This window comes from Caretta caretta, chromosome 11 (genome assembly GCF_965140235.1).
Source record: "Caretta caretta isolate rCarCar2 chromosome 11, rCarCar1.hap1, whole genome shotgun sequence".
In the NCBI taxonomy this organism is placed as follows: Eukaryota; Metazoa; Chordata; order Testudines; family Cheloniidae; genus Caretta; species Caretta caretta.
In genome coordinates, this window is record NC_134216.1 from 57,264,682 (window position 1) to 57,282,829 (window position 18,148).

General features: G+C 37.7%; 1 protein-coding gene across 3 annotated transcripts in view; it reads right to left on the reverse strand.

Annotated features, from left to right (window-relative positions):
• Positions 1–2,792: 2,792 nt before the first annotated feature.
• Positions 2,793–18,148, reverse strand: part of SF3B1 (splicing factor 3b subunit 1) — a 39,272-nt gene continuing 23,916 nt past the window's right edge. For all 3 annotated transcript variants that reach the window (XM_048870276.2, XM_048870277.2, XM_048870279.2), the window contains 18 exons: positions 16,879–17,091; positions 16,389–16,510; positions 15,349–15,546; positions 15,146–15,247; positions 14,443–14,622; positions 13,710–13,796; positions 13,260–13,530; positions 11,856–12,001; positions 11,609–11,755; positions 11,318–11,443; positions 10,117–10,338; positions 9,440–9,622; positions 9,225–9,336; positions 9,014–9,134; positions 7,909–8,040; positions 6,382–6,654; positions 5,084–5,300; positions 2,793–3,433 (listed from right to left, as the gene is read on the reverse strand). In XM_048870276.2, the coding sequence (XP_048726233.1) occupies positions 3,275–3,433; positions 5,084–5,300; positions 6,382–6,654; positions 7,909–8,040; positions 9,014–9,134; positions 9,225–9,336; positions 9,440–9,622; positions 10,117–10,338; positions 11,318–11,443; positions 11,609–11,755; positions 11,856–12,001; positions 13,260–13,530; positions 13,710–13,796; positions 14,443–14,622; positions 15,146–15,247; positions 15,349–15,546; positions 16,389–16,510; positions 16,879–17,091 (3,011 nt within the window). In that variant the 3' untranslated portion in view covers positions 2,793–3,274. The remainder of the gene's footprint in view (positions 3,434–5,083; positions 5,301–6,381; positions 6,655–7,908; positions 8,041–9,013; positions 9,135–9,224; positions 9,337–9,439; positions 9,623–10,116; positions 10,339–11,317; positions 11,444–11,608; positions 11,756–11,855; positions 12,002–13,259; positions 13,531–13,709; positions 13,797–14,442; positions 14,623–15,145; positions 15,248–15,348; positions 15,547–16,388; positions 16,511–16,878; positions 17,092–18,148) is intronic.

The window sequence follows — 18,148 nt, forward strand, 5'->3', positions numbered from 1 at the left end:
ATTATAAGCAAGACACAAGAAGTAATTCTTCCGCTCTACTAAGCGCTAATTAGGCTTCAACTGGAGTATTGTGTCCAGTTCTGGGCGCCCGTTTCAGGAAAGATGTGGACAAACTGGAGAAAGTCCAGAGAAGAGCAACAAAAATGATTAAAGATATAGAAAACATGACGTATGAGGGAAGATTGAAAAAATTACGTTTGTTTAGTTTGGAGAAGACTGACAGGGAACCTGATAAGTTTTCAAGTACATAGAAGGTTGTTACAAGGAGGAGGGAGAAAAATTGTTCGCAACCTCTGAGGACGGACAAGAAGCAACGGGCTTAAATTGCAGCAAAAGCGGTTTAGGTTGGACATTAGAAAAAACTTTCTGTCAGGGTAGTTAAGTTCTTGAATACATTGCCGAGGGAGGTTGTGGAATCTCCATCACTGGAACTTAAGAGCAGGTTACATAAACACCTGTCACAGATGGTCTAGATAATACTTAGTCTTGCCATGAGTGCAGGGGACTGGACTCCATGACCTCTTGAGGTCCCTTCCAGTCCTACGATTCTATGATAACTCTCTGTCCTCATCCAGCAGGACAGTGATGGAAGAGTCATCAAGTTGTCCTAGATACAATGGACTCATGACCTGCTTTTACTACACAAGTGTGGCTGCAACTATCAAAGCACGTAATAACATTCCTAAAGTGCAGTTTTTGACTTCCAAAAATGCCAAACCAAATAAGACTTGGACTTTTTCTGAAAAGGCAATATTGTGGTGAGAGAGTTGGGAGAAATCAAGGTAGTGCAAGTGGACTATTGAGGAGTAACAAGCAAACTTGTTTTACCAGTATTTGGCATGAAGAATTTCCTTTCAGTTTCACTGTTAAAATATATATTTTTGTCAACTGGTGCTAGAGATAAAGCATAAAAATAAAATAGTACAATGCAATTTTTATACTTTTACTGTATCAAGTAGGATCCTTTTCTCCTTTCCCTCCCCTTTTTTTGGGCGTGTGTGTGTGTGTGTGTGTGTGTTTGGGGGTGATGAGAGATTATATGAAGGTTTTTTTCCCCCTCAAAGAGCATTTCAATAAACAGTTGACTGCTAAGAGACTAACCAATTTATTTGAGCATGAGCTTTCGTGAGCTACAGCTCACTTCATCAGATGCATACCGTGGAAACTGCAGCAGACTTTATATACACACAGAGAATATGAAACAATACCTCCTCCCACCCCACTGTCCTGCTGGCAGTTTCCACGGTATGCATCCGATGAAGTGAGCTGTAGCTCACGAAAGCTCATGCTCAAATAAATTGGTTAGTCTCTAAGGTGCCACAAGTACTCCTTTTCTTTTTGCAAATACAGACTAACATGGCTGTTACTCTGAAAGTTGACTGCTAGTTTCCATTTCCTGCTGAATAATCTCATGGGTTTACTTGTCATATTAATATCTTAGAAAACATGGTATAGTTAACACACAGGACTGGGCAAGTCTCTAAATCCTCACTGCGCTTCAGTTCCGCCCTTCCTCCCCAGTCAAATGGAGACTTACACTGACCTACTTAAAAGGGCTCTTGAAAGACTAATTGCATTATCGTATTTGTATAATGCTTTGAAATCAAAGTGAGAGCCCTACAGAGATGCAAACAAAGCATTGCTGAACAAGAAAAAGCTAGAAACAAGTTCAAGTGACACTATATAAAAAATGTTGCTTGTAGTTCTGTGAAGAGAAGAGCTCCTGAACTATAAAGCCACCATCAAGAACTCTCAGCTATTGTCATGTAATAAATTCCATAGTGACAAGCTGTTTAGTGCAAGTAGAAATATTATGGTCATATTTTCAGTTCCCCCCCAAAAAATCAATATTGTCAGAAAAGGTAACAAGTAATGATCTGCCCCAGAAATAGGGTTGTAAATTTCTAACACACAAGTACTTTTTTAAAAAAAATGACATAATTCAGATGAGATATTTAAGTGTCCTTGAAAGTTAGGATAAACAATAGTTGCTTATATGCTAAACAGGAAAAAGAATGTTGTGCATTGATACAAACAGCAGAAAGAAATCTGTTAGACCATTAGAATTCAAATATGGAGAATGCAACCTGATCATAGAATGGAGTGTAAATCACTCACAAAATAATGCCATTGATTTCACACCACTGCTGTTTTCATCCTACTATTTCATTAGGCTGCAATGACATCATCACAATGATGTCCTGACGTTGCCATGTAAGGTTATCATCCCATGTTTTGTGTGGTTTTCCATGTCTCCATTTTATAATATGTCCTTCTTGACTTATTTTTTATTGCTGGAGTATGTATAATTGGGGGTGAGCAGGAATGAGGGAAGGTGTTTCTTCTACCCTCCCCTATATACCGGCAGCTGGTAAGGACAAAATGATTCCAATAATTCCTGTCCATTTGCTCAGCACTCCCAGCAGCTGCCTCAAGTCCGGTACTACAGATACTATTTTTCTGACAAATATCCAATTAGCCTAAATCAGACCTAAGCACTATACTGGTCACTTTCATCCTGGACAGGTACACCGATTAAAAGGCTATGAAACAGATTCATGTTCACATTCAACTGACAACGCATTTTTACTTAGACCATCTAGAAAAAGCTTCATTTTTTTAATTACAATGACAGCACATTGAATTTTCACAGCCATGAAATTTTGAGTGAAGCAATCTGACAGCAAGCAGTAACTAAAAGCCATGGTTTCCATGCAAATAGAATGTGAAAACTATGGCAACCAGCTACAGTACAGTTTCATTATCCCATTATAAAAGACACACACATCAACTACAGTTTGTACATTTTTCTTATTTATTCAAAACTAGGGGATAACAAAATGAGGGTTAAAATTTACGCCACCTTTTTTACATAAACAAATGCTTAACAATCTATCAAAGAGATTCGTTTCACAAGCCTCTCTGTCCAAAAACACACACACAAATTAGTATTTTATACACAAATGTTTATTTCTCAAATAAACATCCCCTTTAAACACAAGGAATGAAATCTAAATCTTCATAAAGATGAATCCAAAATGAAATCCCTCCAGTACATTGTGTAATCACACTGTGTTCTTGGTCACTACTGGCTTTAACTGTTTAACATAAAAATAGGACAGATTATTTAAAAATCATGCTAATGGATTTCTAGCTCCTCCTCTGACCAGCTCTAGACTGATCTGCAACGTTTTAAAATTTTACATCACCAAATTCGAAGCAAGTTTAAGTGTGGAACAGCTGTGCATTAAACACAAATGACTGAACAATAAGATTATAAGATGTAATCAAGTTCATAACGAATGTAGGTGTTCTTTTCATCATTGTAGATTCTTGGATAATGTGCTATCAGGGCATCCTGTGAGCCAATATAGATTGAATTATAAATCTTCCAATACACATCTCTGACTTTCCTGGCAGGGTGAAACAAACCCTAGGAAAATAAAACAAAATATAAAATAAACAAGCCATGTACATTACAGACTTGGTATTTGGGCTATGCATAATAGTAAAAATAAAACAAAAAACTTAAGCAATTATTTTAAATCGAGTTTAGTTATTAAAATAAATGCCAACTAAAAGTCTGAGCTGAGAAAACACAGTGAACTCTCTCCTGTTACTGCTATTCTTGTTTAACTTTCTAATGAAGATAAAACAATGATTTGTCATTACTTCATATACAAAGGAAATATTCAAATTTAGGAGTTCTGCACCCTTTAAGTCTCATCTGTTCTTCAGGGTGAATTCCACTGTATGAGTTTCTGGTTGTTTTGATTTGGCTCTTCACCTTTCTAAAAAGAGCAAAACAACCAGAAATTCACACAGTGGAATTCACCCTGAAGAACAGATGAAGTGCTAGCACTGAACGGGACATCGGCAGGAGACCCAAGTTCTGTTCCTGGCTGTGCTAACTTGCGGTGTCCCAGAGGAAGTCACATCACCTCTCTGTGCCTCAGTTTCCTCAAGTGTGAAGTGGGGATAATGCTACTCAGTTTCTCCTTTGTACAGCACAGAGATGAACGCATGGAGGTGCTATACAAGAGTTAAGTTTTTATTATTATCCCCCTCACTGCAGAACAGGTAGAATTTTAAGGCTCTAGGGAAATACTAATCTATTGCTTAGTAGTTTAAGTGAGGAAAATACAAATTAAGAATATAAAACAGACTAGGCAGAGATGTCCCCTTTCGCTTTCTTTCCTTTTCCCTACTCCCTTATTCCTACTAACTCCTCACCCTACCATCTTAAAGAGCAAAACAAAACACCAGACATGCAACTAAAGAAGCAGAGTCAGTTCCTTGCTGTATTCAGTTCCCTATATGTTATATCCTCATCCCCTGCCTTTCATCTGTTTTGTCTTTTAGACTGCAAATCCCACAGGACAAGGAGTATCTATTGTCTGTGACAATATAGCAATGGGGCTTTTGGGTGCTACCATAACATAAATGTTCACTAATAAACAACATTCAAACCCAATGCTGAGAGAATATTTCCTATCTTACAGTATAGTTTTCCAGTGCTTTGAGCTATCTGGTTTTAATTGTCTTGAGGGATGAACAGACTACGCGCTAACACTAATCACTATCAGTTTGTTTCCTGAGATTTAACCTAAATTCAATTTAATTTCATTCACTATTTTCTCTTACACACCCCCACTGTTCCTCTCAGCCCTTCGTATTTACCTTCAAGGATCTGCAGATGGTTATACCCTCACAAGTTGGTCAAACTAAACTCATTTTTCCCTTCATCAGCCTCATCTTTCATTCCCCACACGTTTTTCTGCAGCCCCATGATTACTTTCGTTTCACTTCTCTAAACTCCCTAAATATTGTTACCAGAAATATGTAAACAAATTGTGCAGAACTTAATACAATATTTCAAATACAGTTTGAATCACAAAGTAATATACTATTACTCTCCCACCTCTGTGGCGTATGGCAACATTATACTGCAAACACCAAAGCTGATGTCCATTATCATCCTTAACACGCTTTTGGGATTTCTGCTTTCCAGAAGTCTCCTCCTTGTTGAGTATCAAGGTTTGACAAATTACTTTCCCTGCCGCCCCCACGTAAGTAAGCATACCTGTAAACAATACTGCAGCATTCTACACGGTCCAATGGCAACTCTTAGGCCCTCCAGTGCTCCCATAACTGCCTGAATGACGTGAGGAGATGTCTCAAACACATTGGGCCACACATAATTTAACAAGTGATTCAGAGAATCCTCACAGCCAAATCCATATACTCCAAGAGACATATGCTGCACCACAGCACTGGCTGTTTGTCTGTGTACAAGGTCTCTGCAAAGACAACATAACCTGTTTATTTAACAAGTTCACTTGCAAACAAAACTTTCTGTTGGAAATCATAATAATTAGGGCCCTACCAAATTCATGGCCATGAAAAACGCGTCACGGACCATGAAATCTGGTGCCACCCCCATGACATTTGGTCTTTTGTGTGCGTTTACCCTATACTATACAGATTTCATGGGGGAGACCAGTGTTTCAAAAATTGGGGGTGTTGACCCAAGGGAGTTTGGGGTGTGTGTGTGTGTGTGAGACAAATTTATTTTAGGGGGGTTGCGGTATTGCCATCCTTACTTCTATGCTGCCTTAGAGCTGGGCAGCTGGAGAGCGGCGGCTGCTGGCCGGGAGCCCAGCTCTGAAGACAGCACTGCCACCACCAGCAGTGCCGAAGTAAAAGTACTGCAACCCCCTTACAATAACCTTGTGGACCCCCCCCCCCCCCCCAACTCCTTTTTGGGTCAGGACTCCGATAATTACAGCACCTTGACATTTCAGCCATTTAAATCTGAAATCATGAAATTTACCGTTTTTAAAATCCTGTGGTCGTGAACTTGACCAAAAAGGACTGTGAATTTGGTAGGGCCCTAATAATAATGCTTTTCTGACACAAAGAATGCTAAAAAGTTGATGATACTCTTCTATTCTTCCTTGCAAACAGCATGGGGCAGAGAAATTACACTTCAAATCAGCTAATAAAAAATCATCTAACAGTTTCATAGGAGAAATTACTATCATTTAACACTGCTCAGTAGTCTAGAAAAATAACTAATTAAAAGTTGTCCTAATATGGTAAATCCTGGGTCATTCTGTAATTATCTCATTTTGCAAACTTTTAGTCTTCAATGCTATTACTAAAAAAGGAATGCATAGTTGTTTGGAACACAGAGAAAGTTGGCTTGAATTACATCAAGCTAAAATATATATGTTATTCTATTAATGTTTTTGAGGAAGCAATCATCTCCATGTACATTTTTCTGCTACTGAGGAACCAGGTATGGGAGGGAAGCGTGTTTAATGTAACAAGAAGAACTTGAATGTGACAACAAGTATCCTAAAGTGATAAATTACTGACCTGTCCATTAAAGCGTCTTCAAGCAGTGGTGTAACAGCATAAATGTAATCTTTTCCCATCTCTCCAATGTATTCAAACAGAAAAGAAAGAGATTTTAATACACCATTCTGGACATTCAGTTCTGGAACTCTGTATTCATTCATCAGAGCAGGCAGTACTGTGAAAGGTGAGCATGTTTCAGCTACAATAGCAATTGCTACTGTAGTACATACTCTGTTCTGTCTTTCCTGTACTTTCAGGTTATTTAGCAGTGTAGCCAGCACATCATGGGGTCTGGAAGAGACAAAATGCAGGAGTTTGTCAGTGAAAAGATGTAAATATGTACTAAGTTACTTTTAATGTCAGAAACCAGTCAGTCAATAATAGATTGTATCTCAGAGACAGACAGTTGATTTGGAACTAGCAGAAGGCAGCGAGTTGTGCAATAGCTGTGTGATCTTTTCATGACCCTCATCCATCCTTCACCACTTGGAACTCAGGTGTTTATCTTGCCTCAAATTAGCTAGTACACTCTTTGGAGTAAGAATTTTCTGTTACTAGAGCCCTGATCCTGCAAACATTTATGCTCTTGCAGAAAATGACACACATGCTAAGTGTTAGCTGGATTAGGGTGTATATTCATACAGTGCTTGTATGATGTGGTCCCAATTTTAGGGCTTCTAGATACCTTGTATCTGTTTTTGAACAGATTGCTTATTTGGATGTCTGACCATTTGCTAAGAATATGTAGACTAATATACAGAATTAAGCTTCACGCTACACTCTGACAAGACTATAAATTGGTAATACAAATTAACAGCAAAAATTATTTCTTTGGTGAAGTTCTTTATTACAGAAAACACTAACGGAAGAGACTTGTGGAACCACAACCTCAAGAACAAGATTGTATGAAAGGACCCAGGAAGCACCTGAATGTACCATTTACTCCAATTTTTCAATCAGAAAAATAAACAAACCTATAAAATTAGAACCATTCTAGTACAAGCACTGGAAAAAGATGGCTATAACTTAACTCTATCTTTCTACGAACATAAAAATGTACTTTGATCATGTCTGCCCTGCGAAGCTAGGGCACATCTACACTAGAAACCCTACAGTGGCACAGCTTTAGCGCTGTAGTGTAGACGCTTAATACAGCGATGCAAGGGGATGGAGAGGTGGTAGCTCGGTTAATGGAAAAATTATACCATCAACCTAGCGGTGTCTACACTAAAGCTTAAATTGCCTAATTAATCACATAGGGCAGGAAATTTTACACAGCCCTGAGCGATGTACTTAACGTTGTAATGTAGACCAACCCCATGTCTATTAAAACAGCATATGTTACTGAAGCGTAACGGATTGTAGTTTGCCTCCTACAAAGTGAATAAAATGAAGTACAAAAAAACCTATTGTACACAACAATTTGGCTGAAAATTTTAAAAACAAAAGAAATTCATTGTTCTTTTTTTTCAAGAAAACCCACAATCACCACTGTTCTAAGAAAGGGCCTACACATGCTGATCAGTATCAAGACAACATACTTACCCAATAGCTTTTGCAATATAACCAAAAGTATTTACTGTGGCTCGTCGGATAGCTTTCTTGTGAGCTTTTAACAACTCCAGCAGTTCAAAGCAGATCCTCATCCATTCCCTTGCAGAAACATATTCTGCTCCCCTGGATAAGAAAGGGAATGCAGGTATTTTAGTAAAGTCACACCTTTTTAAAGCAAAAAACAGATTACAAGATGTACACCTATGCTACTAACACAGGAACACAGGCTCACCTTCTCTCTTTTTAAACAGTTAATGGATGGCTTAATGTGAATTTTTGTTATAAGAGTACACAACCACATAGGGAATTAAGCTTCATTCTATGGTCTGCATCAAGTATATGTAAACTGACAAACCAATTAAAGACTAACAGTAGCAAATAATATACTTTAAATAGTATATGAGACTGCAAATGTATACCTGATCAGTCATACTTTGTACCTACATATTTCATTTTATTAATCATGAAGACCTGTTAATATGAACAATCTTTGTAATAAAGCAGGGGTGGCCAACCTATGGCTCCGGAGCCACATGCGCTCTTCAGAAGTTAATACGCAGCTCCTCGTATAGGCACTGACTCTGGGGCTGGAGCTACAGGCGCCAACTTTCCCAGTGTGCCGGGGGGTGCTCACTGCTCAACCCCAAGTTCTGCCACAGGCCCTGCCCCCACTCCACCCCTTCCTGCCCCTGAGCCTGCCATGCCCTCACTCCTCTCCCCCGCCTCCCTACACGCCATGAACCAGCTGATCACGAGATGCGGGGAGGGACTGATTGGCGGGGCTGCTGATGGGCGGGAGGTGCTGTGAGCGGTGTGTGTGTGTGTGTGTGTGTGTGTGTGTGTGATGGGGGGCTGCTGACTTATTACTGTGGCTCTTTGGCAATGTAGGTTGGTAAATTCTGGCTCCTTCTCAGGCTCAGGTTGGCCACCCCTGTAATAAAGCTTAAGGAACTCCAACAGCCCCAAAGATTTATAAAATCCAGATCCCAAACCTGATAACTAAATTATCAAACATTAAAAATGGGTAAATGTTGTGACCTGTTATGTAAGCAATTAACATGTCATGGCGTTTCAGAAGTATACCACAACAACTCACCTGTCAGCAATACGACCAACTAGGTCGATACAATTCTCCTGTACTTTCTCATGTCTGTTTTTCAAGATAGGTGTGAGTCTTGGCAGCAGGTCCTTGATTGGTGGCGTCATCTTGTGCATACCTGTTCAACAGAATGACACCTTATTAAGTCTCATTCTCTTAACCCCCCCCCCCCCCCCACACTTGCTTCTGATACAAAAACCCCACATACCTATAACATTCACAATGGCTTTAAGTGCTCCAAGTATACTGCCTAATACTTCAGGGTATTCCTCACCCAGATACTCATACAGGACAACACCCAAGTGTCCCATCAGTTTTTCCTAGAACCAAGTAACAAGATGTAAAAGTTAACAAAAATTCTCTCACTTTTCTTTCATTTAAAAATGACTTTCTGTGGAAAGGAGGAATGGGAGAAATGAATACCTCTTGACAAGTCTTCATAACAACTGCAGTACGCGAGATCAGGTCAGCAGCCTGCTGCCTAACTTTGGCTGATTTGTTGTTCAAACGCCATAAAACTGTACCACAGATCTGGGGCAAGTACGGTTTAACTCGTTTGCCAAGAGCATTAACCACTGTGCCAAAGCCATTCAACATCACAGAGTCCTGAACAACAACAAAAACAAAAACAAAAAGAGTTAGAAAAGCAAGATCAACTACATCACTAATTGCATGCAGTATTGTTGTAGCCACATTGGTCCAAGGATATTAGAGACACAAGGTGGGGGAGCTAGTATCTTTTATTGGGCCAACTTCTGTTGGTGAGACAGACAAACTTTCAAAGAGCAGCTCTGTGTAAGCTCAAAAGCTTGTCTCTCTCACCAACAGAAGTTGTTCCAATAAAAGGTATAACCTCACCCACCTCGTCTCTCTTATATCAACTGTCCATTTACTATTGAACTCCTTTCGTACCTACAACCTTTATAATATTTGCCACTTTAATATTCCAAAACTGCCTACAAATTTCAGTGCTCTTTGTTCCAATTAAAAAACCCATGTAATTCTTGTTTGGATTTCAAGCGTAAATACTATTTTTTCCAGAACAGTGTAAACAGATTAAATTAAATATTTTAACTGCTAAGAGCATCTTCTAACAATACCTCTGTGGTCTGTTCCTGGAAGGCATACAGGATACCGTCAATAAGTTGTTCTTCTAGTTTATGGTCAATGTCTGCTGCACCCAGGTTCCCCATTATTTTCTCAATTGTTTCCATAACCATTTTTCTGTACTGCTCAGCCTCATCTTTCAGATCATCCACAATCCTGGAAATAATTTCTGCTGCTCCAACTTTGTTTGCCAGCTCCACTGTTGTATCAACCAGCTGAAACATGAAAATATAGCTTTGGGCAAAATAATCAGAGAGAGAGAGAGAGAGAGTTTACAAAGACTTCCTAAAACCTCTAAGATGACCTGGGAAATCCTTTGCCTGGTACAAGAAAAGAAAGGGCATCACGCTGGTATAATTTACTCTCAAGAACAGAATAAACCTCCTGAGGCAACAACCAAGTTGCAGAAAGCCATTTTCAAGGTTGTGGGTAAGCAGAAAAAATTCCAGAATCTCAGATTCTTGTCTATATCCTGAGAAAAATTATTGCAAATGGACTAATCCACTTGGTTGTTCTTTGCCTTCAAGTCAGGGAGTGGGAGAGTTTTCCTTGCATAGATAATTAAAAATTACAAAACATTTTGTTTTTAAACTAATGTGAGGTGGATGTATTACCCAGATAATTAAACACTATTTTTTTTAAATGTGAGTTTGAGCACTTTTGTCATTCGCAGTGGTAGTGTGAATTTCCAGAGTTTGTTTCCTGTTAGGATGGACTGAAAATGATTTAAAACACACTGCCATGTTAGTATCTCTCAACTGGAAGGACCAATTCTAGAGTGCATGGAAAGTGAAGCATTTAAGTCTTCTCTGAGACTGTCAACTTGGGTGTTTATTTGAGCTAATAGTGGTAACACTTTTGTGATGGGGACACCTATCCACTAGAAACGGAAACCAACCAGTCATTTTACATAGCACAAATGAGCCATCAGATGGTACTTACTTTTGTACTACCAACTGAGACTGGTATTCAAACAGGTAAACTAGAAGCAAAATGTTTTGTATACCATTTAAGAATGCTGATCCTTTTAACCATCTATCCACATCTCACAATGTGTCTCTGCCCAAAGTGAATGCCGTCTCAAGATACATTGAAAAAGTCAAAAATAAATTCACCACCACAAACATCTTTATATATACCATTTGATAAATTTAATTCAAAGCAGTTTAAAATCTTTTCCAAACTAAACTATACCTGTCTGTAATTTCTTCTGTCCAGTGCCATTCTGTGCTGCCAAAAGTGTTTGAAAAATGGCGGCAGAATCTCTGTTTTAATGTAGTTTGCTTCAACGCCATCTGTACCACAACACTGCTTTACCACCTAACAGGGAATAAAAGTGCAACAGTTTTAATGCTGTAGACTTTTTTTTTTTTTTTTAAGAAGAATGCTTATTAAACGACAGATTCTTTTATTGATCCAAATCACAAGTAATATCAAGTTTACTTTAAACATTACACTGACAGTGTTTAAGTGATTTTGACATACCTTTAACACAATTTTTTTCATTTCTTCATCAGGAGACTGGAACTCTCTGATAAGGATTAGCATTACTTCTCTGGTATAGTAGTTGGCATACTCAGCATCCATAAGAGGGATAAGATACCCAATAGCTTTCAAAAAGGCAGCCAGACCCTATTATAATACATAATATATTTGTTATGGGTATTAAAATATATACAGCAGTTTACATTCAAAATAAAGAGATGCAAAGAAACAGATTGAAGAGACATACCTTTCCTCTGTGCTGACGTATACCCTTCCATAAGGGCTTTAGAACGGAGTCAAATGATTCAATACCATAAGGAGTAGCTGCCTCAGCCAAAGCAGCAATAGCCAAAGCACTGATAGTACGCACTTTCTGCTGCTCATCCACCAAACCTGGAAAACAAGTCATATTCAGTAAGTGCTTCTTACACCATTACACAGAGCTTGAATTACTGTGGAAAAATGGGGGAATGTGTGCCAGAGGACAGGAAAGAGAAAATAAAATCCTTCTTTTGTTAAAGCGTAAAAGCATGCCCCCCACTTTTCCCTTCCATCTTGTGCTCAGCATTTCCTGGCACAAACCTTCAATATCTATTTTGGAATTAAAAAAGTCTTGTTTACACAGAGAACTGTTTGATCTAAATGTCTAAAAATCAAAAACAATGAGGAGTTTCAGCTTCAAATGTCTCCAGATTCAGGCCTCTTCAGGAAAAGTACTGAAGTGCTGCTTCCATGGCAGCTATTTAACAAAAAGGAATCATTGTAGAGAAGTCACGGGCAGGGGAAATCCAGATGAAAAACCTCATGTTAGTTTATAATACCTGGAAAAAAACAGAATTGAAACAAAACCACCCAACTACATCAGGCTGTGCTCTAACACTTCAGAAGTTGATTTTTTAAAACGTTTCAGAAAAAGTATGCGGATTATTTACAACCTATGAAGTGCCTCTATTGTGGATTTTAAAACATTTCACTCCCTAGAATTCTAGATCTTCTCAACAATGAAGTCCCAAGAGCTCCATAATACAGCGGTTAAAATTGACCAGCAGATGTTTCACTAAAACAAGTAAGCAATTACAATACAAATCATCCCAAGTGCGGTAGTGTGAACTTGATACATGGGGATGTTATTGTATCAATAAAGAAAACTTCCTCAATTAGAATTGGCTTGCACGATGCTCATTGAAACACAAGCGTTCTCCGTAATTTAACCATTAATATAGAGAATACCTTAAATTATACAAGACTTGTTGAGAGATGGAGAACGCAGGACAATATGCAGTTATACAAAGTCAAACAGTATTGTTGTCATCTACTAGTCAAAACATGGTCCAAAGAGCAAGAACTATACTACATAAGAACTAAAGGATTAATAGTCCAAAAGAAATTAGAAGTACTAGTTATTTTCAAGTTATTGTCTTCTGTGCTTTATAGCTATAACAACTCACATATAAAGGTTTATTACAGTTATTTAAACCAGGCTATAGACCAAAATCTTTGAAAAAACTATAAAAAGGAAAGACGAATACTCTGATGTAGTCTCTATTAGATTACAAAGTCTAGGACTGACATTCAAGAATTTGAGTCCTTAATTTAACCAACAGCCTTATGTACAAACTAGAGAAAACATTTAACAAAAAACAGAACATACCATGTTCAATGATTTCAACCAAACTTCTGAGATGAGGCAAGATAGCACAGCCCATAAGAATAGCAATTTGCTGTACAATCTTGATGCCAGTGTGCCTAGCTTGCCAGGATTTTTTGCTCTTACATACAGCTTTCAAGAAGGGCAACAGAGAAGGAATGCCTAAAGCAGAGGCGACAACAGCAAAGGCTCGAGCTGTTGTATTTCGGACATATTCATCCATGTTATCAATATCAGGTCGCATGGTGGAGATCATTGTAGCCAAACCAGCAGCCTGAAAGACAAAAAAATAAAACATATATACTTTGCTGGGTTTGTAAGTTTCTTATCACATAACCATTACATTTTCAATACTAAAAAGCAGAATACTCCAGGTCACATAGTTACAGTTACATTTTAGCTATAACACTATCACATTCAGTACAAAAAGGAAGGATGCTGCAGTGTTACTACCTTAGCCAAGTTTGATATAATTTCTCTGCCTTCCACTCTCGCATAGTAGTCTTCATCAATCAGTAGTGGTTCAATGACCACAAGAATCTGAAAAGGGTAACAAATGAACAAATTAACACTTCAAATTATATTAATGAATATCTCTCAACTCAAGTATTATTGTCCACTTCAGTAGTTCTGGCCCTAAGAAAAGGCTGGTTAACATGGTGATTCCATGGCTCCCACGCTCATTAAATTCAAAAGATCACCATCTCCCTTAATAATCCTTTACCCCCTCATTCAACATTGATTGATTTTCTAGACTACCTTTCTCCTCTAAGACAGGATGCCAATACCAGCGATATTGCACGGATCAGCTACCACAATCTTTTATTTCCAGCACATTCATGTACAATTAACTCTTCCAGACTGCCTTGCTTTTAAGTTTTATATTTTGATGTGTTATTCATACAACTTACAAAAGATGTTCTGCAAATGAAATCTGGTAAATGACTATATAAAAGCATTTTAGTATTACATTCTGTACTTATAAAAAGGACAGTATCTGTAACTGTGCACTCCTACCAATAATGTAAATTTTTTTTTTAAAAATGAAGATTCAAATGCCCAGATGCATAAACATCTGTAAAAATGAGCCACAGAAAAGTAACTATTATAAAGCACTCAGTAAAGAGTACAGACTGCATTCATAAAACAAATATTACATATTTAAATAAATTTCAGTGAAACAGACCTTGTGTACATATGGTCGGACCAAATCATCCAGTTTGTACAAGATTCTGTCAATAACTTTGACAAGCAAGTGACGTTCTTGATCTTCAAGTGTTGGTGACATCAGCAGAGGTAGAATCTGATTAAACAGCGGACCTGCTCCAAATTCACGAGCTTTATCAGTAATCTGGCGCAAAGCAGCCTAAAAAAGAAACCCCTCTGAATTAAACCACACAGAATGAAACCAAAACAACACAACATTTCTATGTAATGAGCAAAATCAAGCCATAATCAAGTGCATTTCTACTGATTTCAAATTATTTATGCATGCTGTTGCCAGAAATGCATTTGGAACAATGATCTTAAGATACAATAAAATATAACATCCTTCATATAAATGTGTCACAATATGCTTTATAGATGTAATTATTATAAAATAGAAATATTTACTGAATTATTTAATACAGTTGTGACCAATATATAATTTAGAGAGGGGGAAAAATTAAGAGGCATAAATCAGGGAAAAACAATACAGAGAGAAAACAAAAGTTAGATGAGAAGAAGGAAAAAACAACAGACAAATAAAAGTCCTTTAGAAGCAGCCTGGAGAAAGCCCATGGGCAGTTCTAGGGAAAAAAGCTGAAACTAGATCCTAAAATAAATGGGAAGGAAATTACGGTATTTGAAAAGGAGAGTGGTATGTCCACATCAGAGGAATATCTTACTTTTCTCATTGGAGGTGTACCATTCTTTATTTTCAAGAGCAATTTCATTATTTTTCTTTCTTTCTGTTCTTCTGGACTAAGTGTTGATTCATCAACATCAACCTATAAATAATTCCAAATATATTAATTAATGCACAGTTTTTCTACCATCTCCAGCCCCATATAAGGAGACATTAAATCAGTATCAATAAAATCTCATTTACCAGTAGTTTATCAAAGTATTGAATATCATCTGGTTTTAGGAATGGAAGATTTCCAGATGGTTGGTCATTAACACTCTTCATGGTCCGATCTTCTGTTTGCATGTGGAATCCAGTCATACCACCCAATGGTGTGGGAGTTGCTGTAAGTTTGCGAGCTGGAGTACGAATAGGCACATAACCAGCTGGAGGGGGAAGAACCTGAAGCGAAATAAAGATAAAAATAATGCACTGAAATAAGGCAGACATCTGAACACTAAAATCTAAAAAGTATTTTCAGACTGCAAAGCAGAATGTTAAAAATAACATTACCTGACAGTCACAACAGCCTCAGAACAGGGAATGACTGATACATGTATACAGATGTATACATGTATCTGTCATGTTAACTGTTTATTCTACTGATTTGTGACAGTCTTCCAGTATATGTTTTTGAGTCTACCTTTGTATAGTTGTAAATTAAGTAACTGTGATCTTATAAATTCTTTGGAACTGCGTACATGCTGTTGGACTTGAAAGTACAGGAATGATGTCAAGAGGAGTCCTAACAATCGTAAGTATTACTGTACAGTTCTCATGAGAGGAGATGAAATTTTAGCCTTTAAATGTCTCTTTATGAAGTGTTTGATATGAATATTAAAATAAGTGGGTGGTTTTTTTTAAATGTAGCATGTTAATACTGTCTTACTGACAGTTTTCAATCTCTGTCTGATCTGTTTTACCACGCCATGGGCTCTAGTTCTGTAGCCATTCCACATACGGAACTCCTTCTGAAATCAGCATGAGCTCCCCAAGGTGAAGCAGAAGAAAAACTGCCTTCCTTTTAATTTAACTCTTAAGTTTTCCCCTTCTAATGGATATTTATAAAATACCAGTAACTAAATTAACAAAAGTTAGCATGAATTCATCTGTATTTAGTGTGAAACATTCAAATCATAACATTTATTTTATTGTTAAAATCCATATTCTGAGTGGAAAATGTATTACCAGTATGTTACAGCATATATAGCGACAGACTGCTTTGATATACTCAGATCAACTACCTTATATCCCTCTGGGAACATGGCATCCAGTTCTTCATCAGATAGTGGCCGGTTTCTCTCATCTATTTCTCTTTCCCAGCGCCATGCCTGTAGCTGTTCAGGAGTCATGCTCATTATATGACCTACATTTATGGAAAAGAAAGTATTTTAATTTTTATCTGCAAGGGTACTTTCTTTAATATTGTCTGGAATTAAGACATATTCAGCACTTGAGTACAGAACTGGCCTCAGAATTCCAATCTCTTGAGTTAGAACTTTCAGGAAAGTCTAGCAATTCTTGCCTATCAATTCAACAAACATTCACAGCAGACTTTGAGGTTACATTGTTGTGTTCCCTGCCAGAATTCAATTGCTACAGACATTCAGAATACAAAGTTGGGCTTCCAAAGTCAAAAAGCAGAATAGGGATGCCTACATAAATCTACATTATTTTTACATTTTAATATGAAGTGATAGAAAACAGAAGTCTTAGTTAATGGATTAATCTTACCTGGTGTAGGGGTTGCCATGTTCATGGCTGGTGTACCAATTGGTGTTTTGCCAGGTGTCAAAACGGGAGTACTACCACCCATTTGGCTAGCAGGTGTTTCATCCCAACGTGACTTTCTTTTACTTGCTCCAGGAGTTGGGGTTTCACCAACTGAATCACCACCTCTATCTGTACGAGGAGTCTCAGCCCATCCACTGCCATGTCCCGGTGTATCTATAAAAATAAAAGCCCAATTTTTTCAGATGATGGCTGCAAGTCAGATCTTACAACCAAAATCCTAAAGTTTCTGAAAGTCAGAAAAACAAACAAGTTTCAGAGTAACAGCCGTGTTAGTCTGTATTCGCAAAAAGAAAAGGAGTACTTGTAGCACCTTAGAGACTAACCAATTGCGTAGCTCACGAAAGCTCATGCTCAAATAAATTGGTTAGTCTCTAAGGTGCTACAAGTACTCCTTTTCTAAAAACAAACAAAACATTCTAAAAGGGAAGCATTACTACAATATCAAGATCTGATCTCCCTTACACTATTCCATTCCACTCTTTCACCTCCTTGCCCATAACAACATACTAACAGAAACATCAAGTTCCACCGCTGGTAGATCAGATAAACAAAGATACCAAACAGGTAACCAAAAACTTCCCTCATCCTTAATATTAAAGGCTACCACCAGTATAATGAATGTACACAATAATTTAATCTTAGGGAGGAAAAGAGTCTGTCTTTTTTTATATTCTTTGGTTTCATCTGACAATCAGTACTAGATATCATTGCAACATATTTGAAAGAACTTGAATATTTTATATATTAAACACTCCAATACTTGCTTTGTTAAAATATTTTAACAATTTAACATATGACAAAGATTTTTTTTATAGTCTAATAGGTGAATAAAATTTGTCAAAGCAAACAGGGGTATAAATGCATAAATCTTATGAAACATGCCCAATTGACAGTATAAGCAACATTTTCTATATATCCATAAAAGACAATATAATGTGAGCTTCTCTGTCCTGTCAGCATGCTTCAAAAGCCTCAGCTGTAGCGGATAGTGCAGTATCACTACTAAAAAGACTCTTAAGCTCTGGTGTACATTTAAACACAGGTCAACACAGTTGTGGCACTTAGTGGTATGAAATATCCATACCACTGTAGCTATGCTGACCTGCTTCCCCCATGTAAATGCAGCTAAGTTGACAGAAAAATGCTTCTGTCAACCTAGCTGCTGTCGCTCCATGAGACTGAGTTCTTACAGTGACACCAAAACCCCTTC